General features: G+C 44.5%; 1 protein-coding gene across 5 annotated transcripts in view; it reads left to right on the forward strand.

Moving 5' to 3' along the window:
* Window positions 1-23,027, forward strand: part of LOC106564665 (septin-9) — a 93,552-nt gene that overhangs the window by 34,740 nt on the left and 35,785 nt on the right. For 2 of the 5 annotated variants that reach the window (XM_014130871.2, XM_014130872.2), the window contains exon 2: window positions 10,952-11,605. The exons of 1 other annotated variant lie outside the window; for it this stretch is intronic. In XM_014130871.2, the coding sequence (XP_013986346.1) occupies window positions 10,952-11,605 (654 nt within the window). Of the gene's footprint in view, window positions 1-2,108; window positions 2,399-10,951; window positions 11,606-19,173; window positions 19,454-23,027 lie in introns of those variants that run through there. 2 more of the 5 variants (XM_014130870.2, XM_014130873.2) reach the window with 2 other exon arrangements.

Consider the following 23,027-nt stretch of genomic DNA (forward strand, 5'->3'; position numbering starts at 1 on the left):
GTGGTCCTCTGTATGGTCCATATGCTCCACTAAGGGTGTAATACACTGTGTGATTACAATGTTGACTTCCTGTAGGTCTCAACATGTCTGGCTCCAAACAGGAAGTGAGTTTCTCTGGAAAAGCCATGAGTCACTCATCACTAATTACGCTATTGCTTTGTTAGCGTAGAATGCTATCGGGAGGTCATAAGCAGATAGCTCTACCATTGCTTCCTAATGCTAATTACTGCAGGTTGACTGCGGTGCAGACTTTAGTATGAAACACAAGGACAACTATATGTTAATTTTGTCACTTTCTATTATTTTTTATATCAACCGTTTTCCAAGCCTTCAGAACTTGGTACTCACCCCCAAAAAAAGTAGTCCCCAGGGACATGTAATCACGACTCCGATCAAATGCTGTCTTATCAAGCTCAATCCCGCGTTGTGTTATTAGGTTACACACTCTCCGAAATCCCCACAGATCTTAACTTCCTGTCTTTTCTCTAGGAACCATTTTTTTAACAGGGAGCGAGTTTGTGTGTGACTCGCTCCTTAGCCGCCCTAAGCCCTACAGTGTAGTCAGTCGTTCTGTGTCAGTCAGGAAACTTCCAGAGAAGTGAGTGTTCTTTAATTAGAGAGGTTGTGAGTCTAAGGATGAGTCTGAAATGGAACCCTATTACGTGTGTGTGTGTGTGTGTGTGTGTGTGTGTGTGTGTGTGTGTGTGTGTGTGTGTGTGTGTGTGTGTGTGTGTGTGTGTGTATATATATATGTATTCAAAATATATATATATTTAACTAGGCAAGTCAGTTAAGAACAAATTCTTATTTACAATGACATCCTCCCCCGGCCAAACCTGGACAACGCTGGTCCAATTGTGCGTTGACCTATGGGACTCCCAATCACTGCCAGATGTGATGCAGCCTGGACTGTACTATATAGTGCACTACCTTTTGACCAGGGCTCATATAGTGCACTACCTTTTTGACCAGGGCTCATATAGTGCACTACCTTTTTGACCAGGGCTCATATAGTGCACTACCTTTTTGACCAGGGCTCATATAGTGCACTACCTTTTTGACTAGGGCTCATATAGTGCACTACCTTTTAGACCAGGGCCCATATAGTGCACTACCTTTTTGACCAGGGCTCATATAGTGCACTACCTTTTTGACCAGGGCTCATATAATGCACTACCTTTTAGACCAGGGCCATTTTTGTGCACTACCTTTTTAACCAGGGCTCATATAGTGCACTACCTTTTTGACCAGGGCTCATATAGTGCACTACCTTTTTGACCAGGGCTCATATAATGCACTACCTTTTAGACCAGGGCCATTTTTGTGCACTACCTTTTTGACCAGGGCCATTTTTGTGCACTACCTTTTTAACCAGGGCTCATATAGTGCAGTACCTTTTTGACCAGGGCTCATATAGTGCACTACCTTTTTGACCAGGGCTCATATAGTGCACTACCTTTTTGACCAGGGCTCATATAATGCACTACCTTTTTGACCAGGGCCATTTTTGTGCACTACCTTTTTAACCAGGGCTCATATAGTGCACTACCTTTTTGACCAGGGCTCATATAGTGCACTACCTTTTTGACCAGGGCTCATATAATGCACTACCTTTTTAACCAGGGCCCTATATAGGGAAAAGGGTGCCACTGCAGATGCTGTCAGACTTTGTGTCAGGAAAGTACCAGAGAAGTGAGTATTTTTTAATTAGTGGTAGTGAGGCAGAATTCCATGTTTATCTGTAACTACTGAGGTACTTTCTGAGGTGGTCAGTTCATGTTAGCTCGAGTGGAGTGGGACTGAGTGGCTTGAGGTTTATGAAGGCCATTTTTGAGAGCCTGACTTTTTGACTGGTTGGCTGAGGGCAGGGGAGCTTGCTGGTTCATTACATGAGGCCAGGAAGTTGGTTAAGTGGCTCTGTGACATTTCCCCTGTTGGCTCATGTCTTTTTACATGTTGTAGAATGTTATGGGATCAGACTTGACACACAGACACAGTCATGCACGCACACACACACTCATTGAGAGGGAGACGGCAGGCAGGGAGATGCACAGAAAAAGAGGGAGGGAGTTTCTCTCTGAGGGGAGGAGAGGAGGGCTTGCCTTTCACTCTCTGAAGACTGAACGCTGCGATGTAGTGCCATGCATAGGAGGAAGCAGAGAAAAAGAAGTTGCTCCTTTAAGAAAGCTGTAGGCTTGGATCAGATCTACTACTCAGCACTCTGGTTTTTTACACTGGCTCCTAATTTGGGATTTGTTTAGAATCAGTAGAGGGACTCTGGAACGTTACCTTGATTGGGAAGGGATTTGGGAATTCTGTTTACTTTTATATCAAACCAGCAAGATGTCTGACTCCAAGGTTACTGCTCACTTGGACGGAATTATCTCTGACTTTGAAGGTTTGTCATGTTTTGAATTATACGTTTTGATTACTCTCTTTTATTTGTCACAGACGTTCCTATCGACAGCCAGTGGTGACTAACGGCTGAAGATAACTGATGTCAAAAATACTATTTCTAGATCAAATTTACAATTGAGTCACTAGCCTTCTTCACTTAACAGCGCTGGTCTCTCCCTTCTCTCTCTCGCTCTGTTTTTGTTTCTCGAGTTTGTTTGTGTGTGTGTGTGTGTGTGTGTGTGTGTGTGTGTGTGTGTGTGTGTGTGTGTGTGTGTGTGTGTGTGTGTGTGTGTGTGTGTGTGTGTGCGCGCATTGGGCATGTGTTCCCCTCAGTTTCTTAATCCGAGTCTGTTATTGATTATATCCTAGTTACGTCAGTAGACGACCCCAGTATTGACAGTGCTACTCCACCACAGGAAACCTTCCAACTGAAAGCATTAAAGGGACTCATAGTAAAGCCTCATCTGGCCACCGCAAACCCCCATTCAAACTCCTCAATGTGTCCTCTGTCTCTCTCCTTTGTTTTCCTAGCTGTCCTGTGAAGCTAGCATTGATTTCCTTTGTTGTCCTCTACCTCCTTTCCTCTTCCTCCTCCGGTCCAAGTGTGTCCTTCCCTCCAGCTGTGAGAGGTCTGACAGATGCGCCACACACACACCTACCCACACACACACACACGTTTGTTTTGCTATCCTTGTGGGGAACAAACAATTGATTCCCATTCTAATTCCTATTTTCCCTAACCCCAAGGGGTGCACATTTTTGGGTTTTGCCCTAACTAAACAGCTGATTAAAATGATCAAAGCTTGATGATTAGTTGATTATTTGAATCAGCTGTTTTCTGCTAGGGCATAAAACAAAACATGCACCCCTTGGGGTCCCAAGGACCGAGTTTGGGAAACACTGCCCTAAAACCTAATCCTTAATCTAACCTTAACCCTAAAACTAAACCTAATCCTTAATCTAACCTTAACCCTAAAACTAAACCTAACCCCTAATCATTAATCTAACCTTAACCCTAAAACTAAACCTAACCCCTAATCATTAATCTAACCTTAACCCTAAAACTAAACCTAACCCCTAATCATTAATCTAACCTTAACCCTAAAACTAAACCTAACCCCTAATCATTAATCTAACCTTAACCCTAAAACTAAACCTAACCCCTAATCCTTAATCTAACTTTAACCCTAAAACTAAACCTAACCCCTAATCCTTAATCTAACCTTAAGCCTAAAACTAAACCTAACCCCTAATCATTAATCTAACCTTAACCCTAAAACTAAACCTAACCCCTAATCCTTAATCTAACCTTAACCCTAAAACTAAACCTAACCCCTAATCATTAATCTAACCTTAACCCTAAAACTAAACCTAACCCCTAATCCTTAATCTAACCTTAAGCCTAAAACTAAACCTAACCCCTAACCCCATCTCTAACCCTAATTGTAAGCCTAAACCTAACCTCTAAGGCTAAAAAAGCCTTTTTCCTTGTGGGCTTGACAAAATGTACACATTTGTCTGAATTTTCTTGTTTTGCTATCCTTATGAGGACTCTGGAGGCCGATTAAAAGAGCAGTGATACTATCGAGCAGTGTGCAGGTTTCTTCATTTTATCCCCACAAGGACAGTAAAACCAAACCACACACACATTGAACTGAAAGTGTGTTTCCTCCGTCAGATCTGAGAATCTGAATGTGTGACTGAACATAGTTAAACAGGTCAGTATTATTAATTAATTTGTTTAGCGTCATATGGACACAGTCCAAAACTTGATGAGCGTTGGGTTCTCGCTCTCTTGGTCAGATCAGTCTATGTGCATTCACGCCCTTAGAATTACACTTCTGGATGTGTGGTCCTGCTTCAGGAAGTCATTTTGAGTCAATGAACCTTAAAACAATTGTGGTGATCTCTCCATATTGGACAGACCAGACTCTGTCTCCCACATCTGTAGGTTTATGTCCAGGTAGTTTTTGTTGTTGTGAGTGATTATATGTTCAGTAGCAGTACTGTATGATCAAATGGATGAAAAATACCATATCAGTGCCATGTTAACAGGATGATGTCAGCCACCCTGTCACTCAGCCTGTCCTCTCAGGCAGTTGTGGATTCTGCTTGTATCTGATTCTCCCTGGTATCTGATCTGGGGCCGTGTAGAAACGTCACTACTTGTCACACACTGCTGCTGAAGCACTGCTGACGTAGGCCTACTCTTCCATTTACTGGCAAATCCAGTCTGGTCTCTTATCTGTCTGTCTCTCAGCTCAAACTAAAAGTGTGGGGATTTTCCAGAGGCTTATTGTTTGCGGACAGTGTGCGTTTTTAGATTGTGTGGTTTATGTTAGTGCGTCGGTATGGATTTTTATTTCTTCTTTATGAGTGCATCTAAGATCAACATCAAGTCATAAGCCTTGGTCTCGTATCGCTCTCTGATAAATTGAATGAGCCGAATAGTGAATCAACCGCATAGTGAATCAACCGCATAGAGAATCAACCGCATAGAGAATCAACTGCATAGTGAATCAACTCGATAGTGAATAGGACTACTCATCAACAGTGAATAGTTTTCTCACGATCTGTTTGCTATGGTGGAGTTTGAAATAGCTGCAGGTGTTGTCTGGAATCTGTCCACTCTTGATACTTCTAACATTGGAAACGGCTCCAGTGGTCAACAAGTGATGTAAATCAGGATGGCAGTAGCCTGCGGTACAGAAGGCTTTCTAGTCGTTAACCTGTGGCTGTTGCTTGTTCAAAGGAATGAACTAGGCCTTACCTGCCAAGCACCCAGGGGTTCAGACTGAAAGGTATAGAGCCAAGTACTACTGAACTACCAACAGCTGCATTCACTTTGAGTTCCTCCATATCTTTCTTTCTCTCTCTCTCTTTGTCTCTGTCGACTCTCTCTCTCTCTGCTATAATTATTTTGTGCTGAACCTGGCCAGAAGACGAGCGAGTTACACACGCCCTGCGTCAGCATAAACCCAACAGTGTCCAGAGAAGACATGAGGAAGTGTATATTTGACACCCTGACATTAGCGGTGGCTAAGCTTTGGACTGATCAAGTGAAATATAAGGGGAGGGTTTGTGTAACTTTATCGGTCAGTCGATGGCCTTGCCTTGTCAGACTTGGTTTTGAAAGATTTCTATGATATTATAATTCCACTGCATAATGTTGTAGCTTCTGTTGACACTGGCAGAACCGCTATGTGCGTACGTAGTACCACGGAGTTAAACTTCACCATTATAGTTTGTGTTAGTGTATCAAGATAAAGTGTTGTCAACTTGAATGGACATTTCATTCAAGCCATAATCGCTGTTTTGCCAGTGGGTTTGGCATTGTATGTACAGTAGTATATGTCTGACACTGCACAGTTTTAAATGCTAGCATTATATCATCATGCCTCTTATGTTTTCACAGACCGTAATCTGTCAGTATTACAGTAACTGTCAGCGTCCTCATCGTTCCACCGTCATGTGATAATGATCAGGAAGTGAGCGAGTCTGGAATGTAAGAGATGGGTCAGTGGTTCAGTGAGACAACCATTGACTAGAGACTTAATACCATGGTGTTATTAGCAGAGAAACTTGCCCATCCGGTCCAATAGACATAAATTTGACTAGACACACACACACTGATGAAACTCTAGCATTTGGGCCTCAGAGTTGCGGTCCCCAGGGGAGCTCCCTTCACTCTTCAGTTCTAACAGGCCGGTCTGAAGGCCGTCTGGCCCCCGTCTAGACCCCATTCTTTGAGGAAGCTGATCCAGCCGGTCACATCAGGACTCAGACGACATGCCATGGAGCTCAGGGCCCATACTCTCAAAGGGCCTCAGAGAAGGAGTATTGAACAAGGCCTGGGACTCTAACATGAAGGCCACCATGAGGTCCGCTGGCCTTGTTTAGTTGGATAGTGTACTGATGTGGATGAGCTGTAGTGCAACAGTGGGCCCTAGAGAACACAACCTCATGTCTTGACCTTTTTAGTCAGTTTAGGTATACATCTATGGTCTCTCGCTCGCCCTCTCTTTCCTCAGTGTTCAATCTGATCTCTAGCCTCACTAAACCTCACAACAGGATGCGGTGATGACTTTGATCTTTCTGACCTCAGTCAGAACCAACACAACCAGGAAGTCAGTCTCGTTCTATAACTACCGTGAGACTGTAAACAGGAAACAATACGTTGTGGTTCTGATGGCTCGTTTGGTTGGAGCACAGTTACATTTCACAGCTCCATTTCCTGCATAAAAATCACATTTTAATTGTCACATGCTTCGTAAATAACAGGTGTAGACTTACAGTGAAATGCATACTGACTGTGTTAACTCAAACCATTAGATAAAAGCACCTGCATAACTGTATAATTATCATTAGCCTATCTCTTTCTAGCTGCATCAGAGCTGTACAGTATCTGTTGTCCATTACTCTATCTGTGTGTCCTTGAGGAGATGAGCTAACGCCAGTGATGCACACAGGGACAGGAAGTCAAGGCTAGCACCTGGGCCTAGCAGGGTGGGAGAGAGAACAAAGTCTGTTTCCTGCTCTCTATTTAAATCTATTTAGGTGGGCCGGGGGTGATACCAGTATCGCGAAACTTGTTAGTGTCGTGGCAGGGAAACAAAACACAAAGCAGATTTCTTTAAGGAAACAGTTCTAATGTTGGAAACAGACATTATTATGTTGTCATCCAGAGTCACATGTATTTATTTTCCAAACTAGTACACAATATTTTACATACAGCTGGTTTATAAAGGACCAAAGAGTTGAGTCTGGTTCGTGTTTTCATTTTTGCCATGGATATTGTTTTGCGATACTGGTATCTTCCCCGGCCCTACTATTTAGGTCAGGTGGGAGAGAGCCTCCATCTTAGTGTGTTGTGCTATGCTAGGACCAGGAGTTTTCCTAACCACAACATCTGGCCAGGAAAAACTCTGTTGGCCCAGTTATAGGCCTGGACTAGGGCCCAGATTTGTTCTTGGTCAGGAGAAATGCCAGGCCCTATGGCTATTTTTATGGTCATCCCCTCACAAGAGACTGTGAGATACTGAACACTAAGAGGTAGGCTACACAGGGAGAGAGAAATAGGCTCTGGTTGTTAAGGAGATTCCGCAGAGACGTTCTGTATTTCCAGCTCATTGTCTGGGAATGCCATTTCACCTGGGGGATGAGACGGTATTGTCCGTCTGGCCTTCGCTCACGTCGGGATACTGGCGCTCCGTGTTCCCAGGTCAATCCAGCACGTGTGAAATCTATGACAGGGATATCCTTGGATGCTTCCTCGGAAACACGTGATCCTTCTTCTCTGTCTTCTAGTGGAATGATGTTGGAAAGAGTGACCTCAATGTATAGAAAACCATGGAAAACCGCATCGTAGAACTGAGTCGAGGAACGTTCCTATTTGCTATAGTAATTCCCGTAATGTCTCTCTCTAAAGTCATTCTCAGGCATATGGTGACCGTTGAGAAAGATGAATTTCTAGGTCTTATTAAATGATATGAGGCGGCATTGTAGCCTAGTGGTTAGAGCATTGGACTACTAACCCAAAGGTTGCAAGATCGAAACCCTGAGCTGACCACATATCTGTCGTTCTGCCCCTGAACAAGGCAGTTAACCCACTGTTCCTAAGCCGTCATAGAAAATAAGAATTTGTTCCTAACTGACTTGCCTAGTTAAATAAAGGTAAGAAATAAATATGCAGCCATCTTGGATGTTATGACAACACATAAGTCCTATCAGTGTTATGCCTGTCTGACAGTCTCTATGCAATCGTGGTCTTTGGTCTTACACCCAGCCGACTGTTTTTAAGCATTGAGCATTAAATCATACATTGTACAGTTTCTCTCTGATAATAACACTTAAGTCCTATCAGTGTTAGGCTTATACTGACTGTCTCTCTATGCAGGCAACCCTGGAGACTGTTCAAGAGCATGTAACGTTAAAGAACATTCAGATAGAAATGTATGTGGTAGAAAAGATGGGACTGTCTGTCAGATTGAATAGGGAATCATGTCAGCTCTGTTCATTCTATTTCTGTCTGCAACGTTCAGAACGTTTCAGATCACTGAATACACCAGTGGTCTTCCAGCTCACTGTTTGCTAAGCACTAAGCAGCAGACTGATTTGGCAGTCAAATCCTAGTCCTGGACCGAGTTGAAAGTAGCCAGAGCCTTGGAATCATTCAGCACAATCATAGAACACGAGAGGGAGGAAAGGGGGGTTATGGGGGATGGAGTCCAGTGGCAAAGTGGTTTGGACATGGAAATAACTTATAACCGTGTTCTGTTTTATAAGCGGCATATGGGATTGGGTCTCCCATTCTAATTAAAGATATGGGAGATGGGACGTGTTTTTAGTAACAGCCAAAGCAACACACATCCTTAAAATGAAGGGCTAAAATGTTTTTATAATGCCTCTTGGACTCCGTAAACTCCAATATTCCCCAAATCATGAGAGCGTAATGGAGGAAGCATGAGAGAATAACAGTTAGTCGTCGGAAATTGTTTAGTTGAGAACTTTTTTTAAAAGGTGTTTTGGGGGTTGTTAAGAGCATTTAACACCTACAGTATGCACACATGAGACCCTTCAAATACAGTTAGGAGGTTTAGCAGTTTGCTAATGCTGCTATGCTAACGTTGGTTAGCTAGCTTTTCAATGCACAGGGAATGCAAGAACAAGGAAAGGCAGATCAGCAAAACAAATGGACAGATGTATGGTAACCATAGCAGCAGTGAGTGTTTAAATAGAGAGATACAGAGGAAGGGACTAGCAACACCAATCATACGACAGCATATAGACATCATGGACACTTATGAGGCAGTCAGAGAAGAGCAAGACATTTGCTCCAGCACGCTAAGTTATAGTTTGGCAAAAAGAGGATTTGTCTTAGGGGGAGAAAGAGTATCGCTGTCATAAAATTAAGAGGCTTATAGCAGTAAAATTTAGATTAGGTCCATAACTGATGTTTTGATGAAGGCTTTGGTGTGATTGTCTCTAGCTCTCTGGGTCCCTTCACAGCTCAGACTGGGTTTATGGAGAGGGCAATGGGATAGGGGCTGAGTACCCCCTCTCTGTGTACATACATACATACATACATACATACATACATACATACATACATACATACATACATACATACATACATACATACATACATACATACATACACTACCGTTCAAAAGTTTGGGGTCACTTAGAAATGTCCTTGTTTTTGAAAGAAAAGCTCATTTCTTTTGTCCATTAAAATAACATCAAATTGATCAGAAATACAGTGTAGATATTGTTAATGTTGTAAATGACTATTGTAGCTGGAAATGGCTGTTTGTTTTTATTTTTATGGAATATCTACATAGGGGTACAGAGGCCCATTATCAGCAACCATCACTCCTGTGTTCCAATGGCACGTTGTGTTAGCTAATCCAAGTTTATCATTTTAAAAGGCTAATTGATCATTAGAAAACCCTTTTGCAATTATGTTAGCACGGCTGAAAACTGTTGTGCTGATTTAATGAAACAATAAAACTGGCCTTCTTTAGACTAGTTGAGTATCTGGAGCATCAGCATGTGTGGGTTCGATTACAGCCTCAAAATGGCCAGAAACAAAGAATTTTCTTCTGAAACTCATCAGTCTATTCTTGTTCTGAGAAATGAAGGCTATTCCATGCGAGAAATTGCCAATAAACTGAAGATCTCGTACAACGCTTTGTACTACACCCTTCACAGAACAGCGCAAACTGTCTCTAATCAGAATAGAAAGAGTAGGAGACCCCGGTGCACAACTGAGCAAGAGGACAAGTACATTAGAGTGTCTAGTTTGAGAAACAGACGCCTCACAAGTCCTCAACTGGCAGCTTCATTAAATAGTACCCGCAAAACACCAGTCTCAACGTCAACAGTGAAGAGGCGACTCCGGGATGCTGGTCTTCTAGGCATAGCAGGGTTGTTAAGATTGTGTATATAGGCTATGCATCAGTTACTACCACTACTCATCCATATCTCATACAATATTCAAGAATGCATGTAGAGAATACAAGGCAGATATATGACTTTCATTTATATAAGGCCATGCAAGTCTAAGGCCACTTGAGGCCCTGCAAGTGGGTGTATAAATTGGATCACATTTTATAACATACAGTACCACACTGTGACGTAAAACTGGCACCATTTAAACTTGTGTAAACTTATACAGTGCCATCTGCAGTCGTATGTAGTGACAGATTGGCACCACTAATAACGAGTTATTGAAATGATTTGAGCTTGGAATAATTGCTTGTCGCTGCCATTTTCCTTTGTGATGTCGCTGAGATTGCTTTTCCAGCTTCTCTCTATCCACTAACCTCAAGCAGCTATGATGCCAGGGATGTCAATACAGTTCATGTTGCTCCTCTGGAATTAGAATACACTGTTCATATATTTGCTGTTGTATTTGTTTAGTCCTGGACTAGCCGTAACGTTTGTTTAGGAAACCGGCCCTAAGTGCACTCTGATTATCAGCAATGTCAGAAATGGTAGTATGGATGCCTCATTGACTGAGTGTGTCTGTCTCATCTCACCCTCCATGCAGCTCTAAAGAGGTCATTTGAGGTGGAGGATGTGGACACCTCGGTCAACTCCTCGCCAGGCTCCCGCCGGGCGCCCAACAACACCAACCACCGCCCCATCATGTCCCCCACCAGCATCTACTACCGTGAACTGGGCGCCAGCAATAACAACAACGGCTCCATCTCCAAGGCCATCATGGGAGGGGGCAGCTCCAAGCCTCCTGAGCCCATATCCCGGGGACGCACGGAGCTCTCCATCGACATTTCCTCCAAGCAGGTGGATCCAACCAGCCCTGGTTCCCTCCGATTCGGCGCGAAACGACCCGAGGTCCTAGGCCACTCCAAGACGCCCGAGATGGGCCACAAACGGGAGATGACCTTCTCTAAAACGCCCCAGGAGGTGGTGATTCGCGCGGGGGCCCGGACCCCCGAGCCACCCAGCCATGCCCGGAGGTTCGAGACCGTCAGTCTGGGGGACGGCCCGGCCGCGAGGACCACACCAGGGATCAGCGTCACCAAAGCACCCGAGACAACGGGAAATGGAAAGAACAACCACGAGAACCATGGTCATCATGCACCGGTCCACCACCCGCATCACCCCAACCCCCACCACAACACCATCGTCACCACCATCCGCTGCTCCTCGCCCAACCGCACCAAGTCCCCCAACCCAGACAGTGAGTAACCTCTGACCCTAGGTTTCTTCTCCTGAACCCTCTAACTCCTTAGGTTCCTCATGTGATCCTGGATGTAGTCACTCTAACAGAGTGAGGGCCTTCAAGTGGCACAAACAGCCATAGAGATGCTTGGGTTTGTAGGAAGACCCCAACTTTCCGTTGTCTTTCAATTGTGTCACTGTGAAGTTGCTATGGAGATGACCAGTATATACATGTGTAAGCAAGGGAGAGTAAAGCAGTGTTTTGAGGCTTTGGACCTGGTGTGTGTGTGTGTGTGTGTGTGTGTGTGTGTGTGTGTGTGTTGCTAACCACCAATCATAGGATCTGGTGTGTTTGGTAGTGTGTGTGTGTGTTTGATCTGGGCTGGAGTTCCCCGTAGCATAACACAGGCTTCTGAGCAGAGGCTTTGGTATGAGAAAGCAGAGAGGCCCAATGCGGCGTGGAGGCAGTAATGGGCTCACACCACTGATCTGGGGACTGTTTCTAGGAGTGGCCTCTCCAACACAGGCTGAGTGCCTCCAGTCTGATACAGCCTGCCTTAGTGGAGAGATGCAACTCTGTAAAAGTGGTATGAGTAAGCAAAGTGCATCGTAGACTGGTCTCAGATCTGTTCGTACTATCTAGCCAACTCAAATAGTTTTTTTATCATGCCAAACATGATCTGGGACCAGTGAGGCTAGGTGTATATATAGAAACCGTGTACTATGGTCCTCCATTCATGTCAGCTTTCTGTTGGATACCTACACAGTAGGTATCCAACAGATACACTTTTAGTTTTCAAACCTCCAGTGGTGGAGGTACAGAACATTTTCCACAACACATCATCCCCCTCCAGTTGCCTTCCTCTACTACCTCACAGAGGGACTGGAAGATGCAATCACACACAGAGTGGAGAGCTCTGGGTCCCCGGAGTGGGCCTGTAAGAGGAGAGGTCTGTTTGATTAAAGCCCAGCCTGGGCCTGTCTGTCAGTACGGCCTGTCCCTCCTGTCCCCTCTGCTCTGTCTGGAGCCCAGCTTCTCAGTCCCCTATCAATGAATGTTCAGCTGCTTTGTTCTTCAATTCCCTCTCAACTCAGTCCCCTATCGCTGAATGTACAAAAAAATATTCAGGCAATTTGTTCTTCAATTCATGCACTCTTGGTAGACTGTGAGATAACAACAATATGTTGTTTTATTCTCCTACATATGCAAGTGATGAATGTGTGAATGGATGGAGAGAACCCTGTCCTAGAGAACCCTGTCCTAGAGAACCCTGTCCTAGAGCAAAAGCAGTCGCCAGCATCTGACACATGTGGGTTCCGCTCACTCACTTTCCTTTGCTTTGTACTTTCTTTGTCTATCCCTCTCTGTCCTCCTCTCTCTTTCTTACAACACACGCACAAACACTCCTCTTCTTTCCTCCCTCGGCAGATTGAGCGTGTCTCGGCCCCCAAAAGGGGCGTCCGACACGAGCCAAGTTAGATTCCTGTAAACTGAGGGATAAAACCCGGAGCCAAATATGACCTAATGTGTCAGCATTTACACAGTCTTTAGACGGCATTCAAGCCATATTTAGAGAGCGTTTAGAGAATGTATAAGTAACGCTTAGACAACGTTTTAGACCTGAGACTGAGGGAGCACACAGCATGGGGCCAGCTGCAGGGAAACTACAGATGCTAGACGCATTGGTTTGTTTATCAGATGGACAAACGCACACATGCTGCTTCCCAAGTGGTACCCTATTCCCTATATAGTGGAGCTATGGCTCTGGTCAAAGCTAGTGCACTATATAGGGAATAGGGTGCAATTTTGGACACAGCAACATGCAGAAAAGCATTCTACTTAGCCTTGCTCGTTCGCTTCCTCAAACTCGAACTCCGCAGTGATCAAATGAATCATGGTTTTCAGTATTTAATAAACCAGTATGTTCCAGTCAGTGCTATTATCGATATTGCCAAGTATTCCATGACTTACTTGGCCTTAATTAACTATAATTCTGTAGGCTTTTTTCCTGTTGACACAGACCATTTTAGCATTATGTGTTCGTGGATTGGAACAGTATAAATTACCATACTTTATAATTCGGTACGAGTTTGTAGGCTATATTCCAATATTAAGAGCTCAGATTTGATGGGATGATCGTGTGTGTGTGTGTGTGTGTGTGTGTGTGTGTGTGTGTGTGTGTGTGTGTGTGTGTGTGTGTGTGTGTGTGTGTGTGTGTGTGTGTGTGTGTGTGTGTGTGTGTGTGTGTGTGTATGTGTGTGTGTGTGTGTGTTTTCTGCTCTGGAGCTGGGAGTCTTGTAGCCTGGTTCCTACTCAGGTCACGGAGGTCTGGGCTAGTTATTTTCCCAGAGGGAGAGGGCCTTATTAGGGCTCTCAATGAAGGGTGACCTGCCTGGAGGGCCTGAGGCCGGGGCCCACCCTGACTGACTGAGGGACTCTGACCCCTGCTCTGTCCCGCTCCGTCTGTCAGTGTGGGGAGATGGCATCAGTGGAGCAGAAACGTGAACAACACAGCACTGTAGTGGACTGGTTGTGTGTGTTGTTTCCATCAGATTTTGTGTCAAGTAGGAGAAATTGGCTCCAACATAATACACAAGTAGGCCCTAATTAATTTCAATAGGTGACTATGAGTGATAGATGTGATGGTTTCACAAGTGACTTTAAAGAGATTGATCCTCTTTCATGACAAGATATTACCTAGATAATGGTGGATTTGAAACTCTTTACATTGGCGTACAGATTGTTGACTCTGTGCCTTGTTTGAAATTGTCCAAGTTACTGTCAGCTGTGTTTTTCTGAGTGATAAGCCGTTTTCCTGTCCATTCAGTTTTTCAAACGGGTAATGACATCAGAGACACACACTCTGGTTTCCCGGGCTTCCTTCCTTCCGTGTGCTGTCCGTCAGGGCGATTGTTTCCCCTCGTCCTGACCTCGCCTCTCTTCCTCGCTCAGCCTGGGTCATGTGATCTGAGTCAGTGGCACTTCCAGCCAGTTGTGTGATCTCACCACAATAGAGTACATCTGGATACATTTTTAGTATGTTTCTAGGATCAAAATGTCAGTCTCTGATCTCTGTAGGTGGCTCTAAATATCAACAGGTAACTGATGTTTGTAGAGTGCAAAATAACCTGTTTCAATATGTTTTATATGTACTGTAGAAGAAATTGAAAGAGCAACACTGTTGCTCCCATTCACACGTCTACATTGAACTTTACAGTAGATTAGGATTTGCCTCAGTTGACTACCCTTTTTATTTTATTTAACTAGGCAAGTCAGTTAAGAATAAATTCTTATTTACAATGAAAACTCAGTGTTCCCCGGTAGGCCAGCTGCCTTGTTCAGGGGCAGAACGACAGATTTTTACCTTGTCAGCTCAGGGAATCGATCTAGCAACCTTTCAGTTACTGGCCCAACACTCTAACCACTAGGCTACCTGCCGCCCTTTGACCTCCCTACAACCAGAGGTCCATTAGACTGTAGATTACTGTTATATTATACTGTAACAATACAGAGAGGAATTCCCATTGAGATTCAACTTGACCACTCTGTCCTAGGGGGTGGTTGGTTATGCCATCAGTTCTGCCACTTCAAGCTGTCTAACCCAGCATTGAATTTGTTGATATACATCTTCATAGTGTCTCATTGGCCCTGAACTGACATGTTTGGTTGATCAACAAAGTTCTGACGAAGCAGTTTGATTGTTCCTTGACCCACTCCTCTCACTGTTCTCCTCCATGCCCCTTCATTCTCCTCTGGTGGCCTGCCTGTGTGTTGTCTGTCTCGGTCCCCTACCCCCTTGTACCACCATGTGACCTTCTACAGCGTCACACCAGATGAGGGCCCCACTATCCCCTTTCTACAGAGAATCCCTCCACACAAACACACACAGAGAGAGACAGAAGGGTAGGGAGATCCCAGGCTGATTAACATGATTAGCAGTGGACCCCCCAAGAGGAAAGTTTAGGGAATAGGGGGGCCGCCATTCCCATCTGGCTAACGAGCTAAAGTCTCTGACAACACACACACACACACACACACACACACACTGGGCCTGTACTGTGAAATCGAGTGTAAACATTCCCAAAGTAAGAATCTTTGTACTAATTCCCTAGAATTCTAAAGTACTGTATTCAGTTTCCCCTTCCCCATGTCATTCCATGCTGTGTCACATATGTGGAACTAGAATGACCTACAGCGCTATGCGATTTAAACTCCAGCTTCTTAGTCTTAGTCTTAGTTGAAGCACTCCGATTGGTATCTCAGGTAAAGTCGTTGTGATAAAGCAGCGCTTGACAGCAGGGCCTGTGGTGTATTCATTACGGAAACCATTTACCGTTTAAGAACCAAACGGAAGCAAACAGAGCAAAACTAGAGTTTCTATTGGACTAATTCAGGTCGGTCCCTTCTTGTTTGCTTCCGTTTAAAAGAAATGTTGCAACAGAATCGGCGTAATGACTACGCCCCTGGTATCCATCATAGCAAGAGATGCCTCTCTCTCGCTCGCAGGGTATTCATGAAGTCATTCACCAAGTCACTATGGTACGTGGAGAGAAACATATGTTAACATATGTTTCCCATGCCAATAAAGCCCCTTGAATTGAAATTGAATTGAGTAGAGGAGGCCGTCTGCTAGAGCATATCATCATGGCTCATGTTAAACTGTTTCCAGGTTCCAGACCTCTCAGGGTTAGCGTTAGCGGGCTAGGAAAACTACAGAGTGAGGTCATTAGACTGCAGTGTTGGCCACTCACTTTCAGCTCCCCTGAGGGCTAGCAGTGTTAGCTCATAATGATGTCTGTGGGTGCAGAGCTCAGAGTGGCCAGCAGGAGGTGCAGTATGACAGGTGGAGTGTAGGGTTAGGGTATGGCTTAGGGGAGATAGCTATGGGACCTGGCTTGCAGGTAATGCTTGCATCTTATATAGGACATTGCTGAGGGCATGTAGACAGTAATTAAAGGTGCATTTTTAAGTACTCTTAAGTAATCTCTTATTCTCTTATCCACTCTGTTTCTTTCATTCTCTCTCCCCCTTTCTCTTCTCTCACTCACACATTGTTCTATATCTCACTAAAACTGAATGAATGTGTCTGCTTGTGTTTTTGTAGGATTTATTCCTGATGTGATTGAAAGTGTTTTTGGAGGCTGTGGACTCTGACTGGGTCAGTGGAAAGCCTGTGGATGCCTGTGTGTATTGAGCGCTTCCACTGAGGGTAGAGCTGAGCTGAGAGAAGTGGAAACCGAACAGGGTCCCCCAGATAAGGTTTCCGGAAGCTTCTGTTTACTCTGCTCCGCCTGGTGGAAGTCAGGGGTTAAAGAAGGTTCCCATGCAGCACACACACACACACACACACACACACACACACACACACACACACACACACACGCCCGTACACTCCACTAAAGCAACCCCATTTCCCCCTTCCTCCTATTTCCAGTCTCCCTGAGCCACTATCTCCCGGTCCCCACCCTTGTCTTCCTTAGTGAGTTCTCTGAATGCTGGTCAAGCTGGACTGACACTAGTCACGACCGTATAAAATAGGTAGGACCAGGACCTTTTCCTGACCACTTGACCACCAGCCAACAACTATCATCACTACCAATGTCTGGACCCTCCCCTGACTCTAGCACAGTCTTTTATCTGGTTTATTCTGTTTATCTTGAAGAGGTGTCTGTCTGGTCCTGTCTGGTCCTGCTTATAGACTGCACCCAGCTGCTACGGATGAGGATGAGCTCAGTATTTCTGTTTTGCCAACTGTACAGCTGGTTAACAAAGAGAAGGTCCACTTTGGGTCAGTGCCTCAGCTCTCAACATCCTCTGCTAATGAGGTTTCCCTCATTCTCTGGCCGATAAGGGCCATGTTTGGAATGATAATGGTGTTTTTGCTGTAATTACTCTCTCTTCCACCTTATTAACAATACGACGTTCCCAGATATTGACGTCATGTATAGGTCTTGTCTAGGGCAGTAACCAGCAGTCGTTGCTGTGTGGCCAGAGATTGAGTGAGTGTGTGTGCACACGAATTGTGAGTGGGCACTGGACAGATGGCCAATATGTACCGTTGTTGTGCCATCTGCTAGGCTGGGCAGTGGGCAGATGGGAGGCAGGGCAGGGTATGTGTGGGGTCAGTGCACCACCTCTCCCTGCTGGACCTTTCCTAAGGAGGTACCATAATAATAGTCATCAGCCACCATAGAAATATAATTACTAGAACGGGCGTCCCCATTCAAGTCAATGTTCTGTGATTCTAAATCTATCAGTCACTAGTCCATTGGGTGTGGGGGGGTGGGGGGGGGGTTGGAGAGACACAGTACTGCAGGGGGTTATTGATCCTCAGACGTTCAATAGAAGAGGAAACCAGTTACTTTTTATGATCAATTGTTTATTCATCTTCAATTATTAAAAAAAAGATTAGAACAGGAAGACATGAATCCATGTTAATTTAGTGTCTCGCTGACAGATCTCATTGATTTGGTCGTATAGGCCTCTCCCAGGTTTGTTTAATTTGATCTGTCATTCAATCAATTTCCTCAGGACATAATGGAAGTACTGTAGGGCCAAAATGGTGTCAGTTTAACAGGCTGGTGCCCCATGCTGATAATAGCCGCGGCAACTACTTCCTAGCTGATGCTCACTTTACATTGAGGTGAATGAGACCACTCTTCATAATGGAGTCATCATCGCACCCATTGACGCACGGCACAGTGCCTCGAGGTGTGTTTGACAGGGGTAATATTATGACTAGACTTAAACCCTAATCCCCTCTGAACAGCCCTAGATCAAACAACACTGGGTTAGCACGCACACAATAAACACACACTGCTTACTTGCCTGACTGGCTTCCCACCTCCATGGTGAACGGCTAGTCCTCTATTGCCTAAGCACAGCTAACACCGCTACATTGGGAGTCATTATCCTGTGGACGTAGCTAGCTTTGTCAATTTAGCTAAAGTAGCTCGGCTCAGAGGAACTCTGGGTGAACTTTCACCTTTGTACTCAGTGATGAGACACAGGGGAGAGAAGACGGAACAAGCAAGAGCAGCTGAAGATGTAGGGGAAAGGGCAACGGTACTGCCTCTGACAGAATGCAGTGTTGGTTAGCTAAGTAAAGTCATTGGATTGCAGACAAAGTAGAGGCTGTTTTTATGTACAGTAGTACACATGTCTACAGTTAGTCCAATTCTCCCTTTCTAGACTGTACTGACATATCTTTTAGAAACAGGCTACACCATTTAATTCATCCAACTTACAGTAAAGCTATAATTGGAAAAGAACTTTGACAACTTATGTTATGACTAGATCTTTTGGCATTCATTTACTGTAACACTGATAAGCTCTCTCTCTCTCTGTCTGTCTCTCCCAGTTCAGCACATGGCAAGGTTTCTATTATGGATAATTATCATCATAACTCTGGGAAGTTTTCTGGAACGACCGCACAGAGAGAAAGTATGTAATCAGAGTCCCGTCTTCCTCTCTTTCTTCTCCTCCATTCCATGCTGAGTCATCTGGCTCCCCCTAGAATTCCAGCTGGAATTAGGGGCAGGGATTCCCCCGGAAGGCCAATCCGATCCGTGGAGCTCTGTTTATTGTTCAGTCTTGAGGCTCCGGGTAAGAAACGTCGAGTTGGGAACATCGGGAAGAGGGAGAGTTACAGAAATAGGGCATTAGATCCCAATCGCTCCCAGGCACTCCCAGCTGTCACAGTAAAGAGTTTAGGTTTGGGAAGCAGTTGGGAATTTTATTGGGGATTTTTTTTTAACTTCCACGTCGGAATAGTCCGTTCTGTGATGCTTCGACTGGGACTGCGATTGGAAGACATGGCTGCATGTGGTGCAGAGATGCACATTAACCCTGAGATGGAGGTCCTCTGTGAGTATGGCTGTTGGGTTGCGACACAAATGGCAACCTATTCCCTATATGGTGCACAACATTTGACCAGGGTCCATAGGGTTCTGGTCAAAAGTAGTGCACTATGTAGGGAATAGGGTATCATTTGGGATGCAAACTTGGTGAAGGAAGGGGAGGGCTGTTGCGACATAACTGGTGTGACTGAGACAACTGGTTTCTATTAAGACCAATCAGGGCTACATGATGTTTAACTCTACTTTAGACGCTGAGGAAATGGAAAGGCATTCAGGGACATCCCAAGATGCTTTTTAATAAGTTCCTCTTCTCCGCCTAAAACCTCAGTTTAGATGAGGTAAGGCCGCATAAGGTCTGCATTGATTTCGCTCTCCTTGAAGTTTAGTTTTATCATCTGTGTTGTTTCGTGCTACTCTTCTATGTTGCATTAAGGCTCCATGTCCACAGTTGAGTTATGTATCACTAAGAATTTCCTTGTGTCGATAGTGGAGTTGAATAGTTTGTGCATATACACAGTATGTGTTATGTCTGAGTCTGCATGCTTCTAATGTGGGTTTGATGGAATCCTTGTTCATGCTAGCCTTGCAGTATAGCAGACTCAACAGTGCTCTCTCTCTCTCTCTAGTTCGCTCTCTCTCACTCTCTAGCTCTCTCTCTCTATCTACTGTGTGTGTGTGTGTGTGTGTGTGTGTGTGTGTGTACACTACAGTTCAAAAGTTTGGGGTCACTTAGAAATTTCCTTGTGCTTTTCTTTCAAAAAAGATTTTTGCCCATTACAATAACATCAAATTGATCAGAAATACAGTGTAGACTTTGTTAATGTTGGCCTTCTAGGCAGAGTTGCAAAGAAAAAGCCATATCTCAGACTGGCCAATAAAAAGAAAAGATTAAGATGGTCAAAGAACACAGACACTGGACAGAGGAACTCTGCCTAGAAGACCAGCATCCCGGAGTCACCTCTTCACTGTTGACGTTGAAACTGGTGTTTTGCGGGTACTATTTAATGAAGCTCCCAGTTGAGGACCTGTGAGGTGACTGTTTCTCAAACTAGACACTCTAATGTACTTGTCCTCTTGCTCAGTTGTGCACCGGGGTCTCCTACTCTTTCTATTCTGATTAGAGACAGTTTGCGCTGTTCTGTGAAGGGTGTAGTACACAGCGTTGTACGAGATCTTCAGTTTATTGCCAATTTCTCGCATGGAATAGCCTTCATTTCTCAGAACAAGAATAGACTGATGAGTTTCAGAAGAAAATTCTTTGTTTCTGGCCATTTTGAGGCTGTAATCGAACACACACATGCTGATGCTCCAGATACTCAACTAGTCTAAAGAAGGCCAGTTTTATTGTTTCATTAAATCAGCACAACAGTTTTCAGCTGTGCTAACATTATTGCAAAAGGGTTTTCTAATGATCAATTAGCCTTTTAAAATGATAAACTTGGATTAGCTAACACAACGTGCCACTGGAACACAGGAGTGATGGTTGCTGATAATGGGCCTCTGTACCCCTATGTAGATATTCCATAAAAATAAAAACAAACAGCCATTTCCAGCTACAATAGTCATTTACAACATTAACAATATCTACACTGTATTTCTGATCAATTTGATGTTATTTTAATGGACAAAAAAATATGCTTTTCTTTCAAAAACAAGGACATTTGTAAGTGACCCCAAACTTTTGAACGGTAGTGTATATATCTATCAAAATGGAGGTTATTTGGCTCTGTTAGGTAACACAGCTGGGAAGTATCTTAACACTGTAAAACTGAGGGGAAACAATCCACTAGATAAACACCTTGGCTAAAACAAACCTCTGACCACAAATTCCGACAGTTTATCTACTTTGCGGCCGCTGTTCAAACAATAGGCGCATGGCTCTTTCAAAAGTGTGTGTGTGTGTGTGTGTGTGTGTGTGTGTGTGTGTGTGTGTGTGTGTGTGTGTGTGTGTGTGTGTGTGTGTGTGTGTGTGTGTGTGTGTGTGTGTGTGTGTGTGTGTGTGTGTGTGTGTGTGTGTGTGTGTGTGAGTGAGTGCAGATGAAAGCAAACAAGGCCAGGGTTATTGTAACCTTGAAGAGCAACATACAAGCTGAGGTCTGAGATGAGTCAGGAGCAGAGTTGGAGGGATCGTGTAGCATTGCTGGAGTGCAGCACAGTCCCTGAGGGAGTAGTACAGTGTGTATATGGAGGAGGATTAGAAATGGACTGCATGAACGTCATGTCTTCAGGGTAGCGAGAGAAGAACAACTAGGGCTAGGGATTTTCCTGACCATGTGACCAAGGTCAGAGTTTATCCTGTTCTGTTCACACAGTCAGGAAGAAGTCTGTCCCTAAAATGAACTCTAAACTGGCCTTTTTCTGTCTATACCATGTCTCCTATGTGGTGCCATGAGATTATGGGTTCATCTCAATAGTGTAAAGGGGCTACCTCTCTCTGTCTGCTTTCCTTCACCTACACTGATCTAATCCTAGTGGGAATTTGCTATCACTTATCCGGTTCCCTCAGATAAGTGTGGGCGAAGAGAAGGAGACAAGGAGAGGAAGCCACTTTGGAATAGAGAGATGCACCCAGGCCTCAGATGTTTTCATCTGGTTGCATGCATCCTCACATGCGGTCTCCATCTGCACCACAGGGGAGCAGAGCAGCCTCGGCTACAGCTCAACAGGAAGTCGCTTGTTTCTCTCCTTCCCAGATAAGCTTGGCCAGATGTTCTCTCCCTCCTCCTCCTCTGTCCTTCTTTATCCCTTCTTCATCCCATCTTCCATCTCTCTGGGTGGGAGGCTGTATGTCTGTGTGAGTCACTCTCTCTGCTGAGTCATTGAGGTGACTTGGTTAATCAGCTCCATGTGTTCTAATCACTGTGTGGGCCTCCTCCAATCAGACCTGACCTCTAGTCCAATCAGAGAGCTCCCCTCTGGGGTTGTGCCTGCATGGGTCTCCAGTTGCCTGTTCGGCCCACACAGTTTGATGTGATTATATGAATCTGGCCTCAAAATGGCCTCCAGAAGTGGGGTAAATGACAAAACAAACAGAATGACAAACAAAGCTCTGGAGAGACATTCAGCCAACCGAGCAACAGAGGCGTAAGAGCTGGGTCATTTATTAAGATTCTGGCACAATAATTCAAATGTTTGTTTGCAACTGCAAAACAAGGAAGTGGCTCCAGGGTCTCATCTCGTTATCGTGGCATGTAATCAAGATAAGGAAGGAAGTCAATGTGATCTCTCACCCACAGAGCTTCTCTTTGCCAAAAAGATATTCTGAGGTCTATTAGCTGAAGGGCTGAAGAGCTGAAGAGCTGAAGGGCTGGACTCGGATCAGTTGCTATGGTCATGAGCATACACTAGTAATCGGAGGATGACTGTTCTAGGATGTCTATTTCTATGGGCCGGTGACTTAGTTATTTTGCAATGAATTGGAGCACTGAAATAGACTCAGTCAATGAGCAAAGCTTGAGTTCCAATTAGAATTCACTCATCATGACAGGGTGATCATCCTGAACGAGCTGCTATTCCGCAGGACTAACTAAATGTATGGCGGTCATTGATTCAGTCACATTTGATCTCTGGGTTCTCACAAG

This window comes from Salmo salar, chromosome ssa12, assembly GCF_905237065.1.
Source record: "Salmo salar chromosome ssa12, Ssal_v3.1, whole genome shotgun sequence".
Classification (NCBI taxonomy): Eukaryota; Metazoa; Chordata; class Actinopteri; order Salmoniformes; family Salmonidae; genus Salmo; species Salmo salar.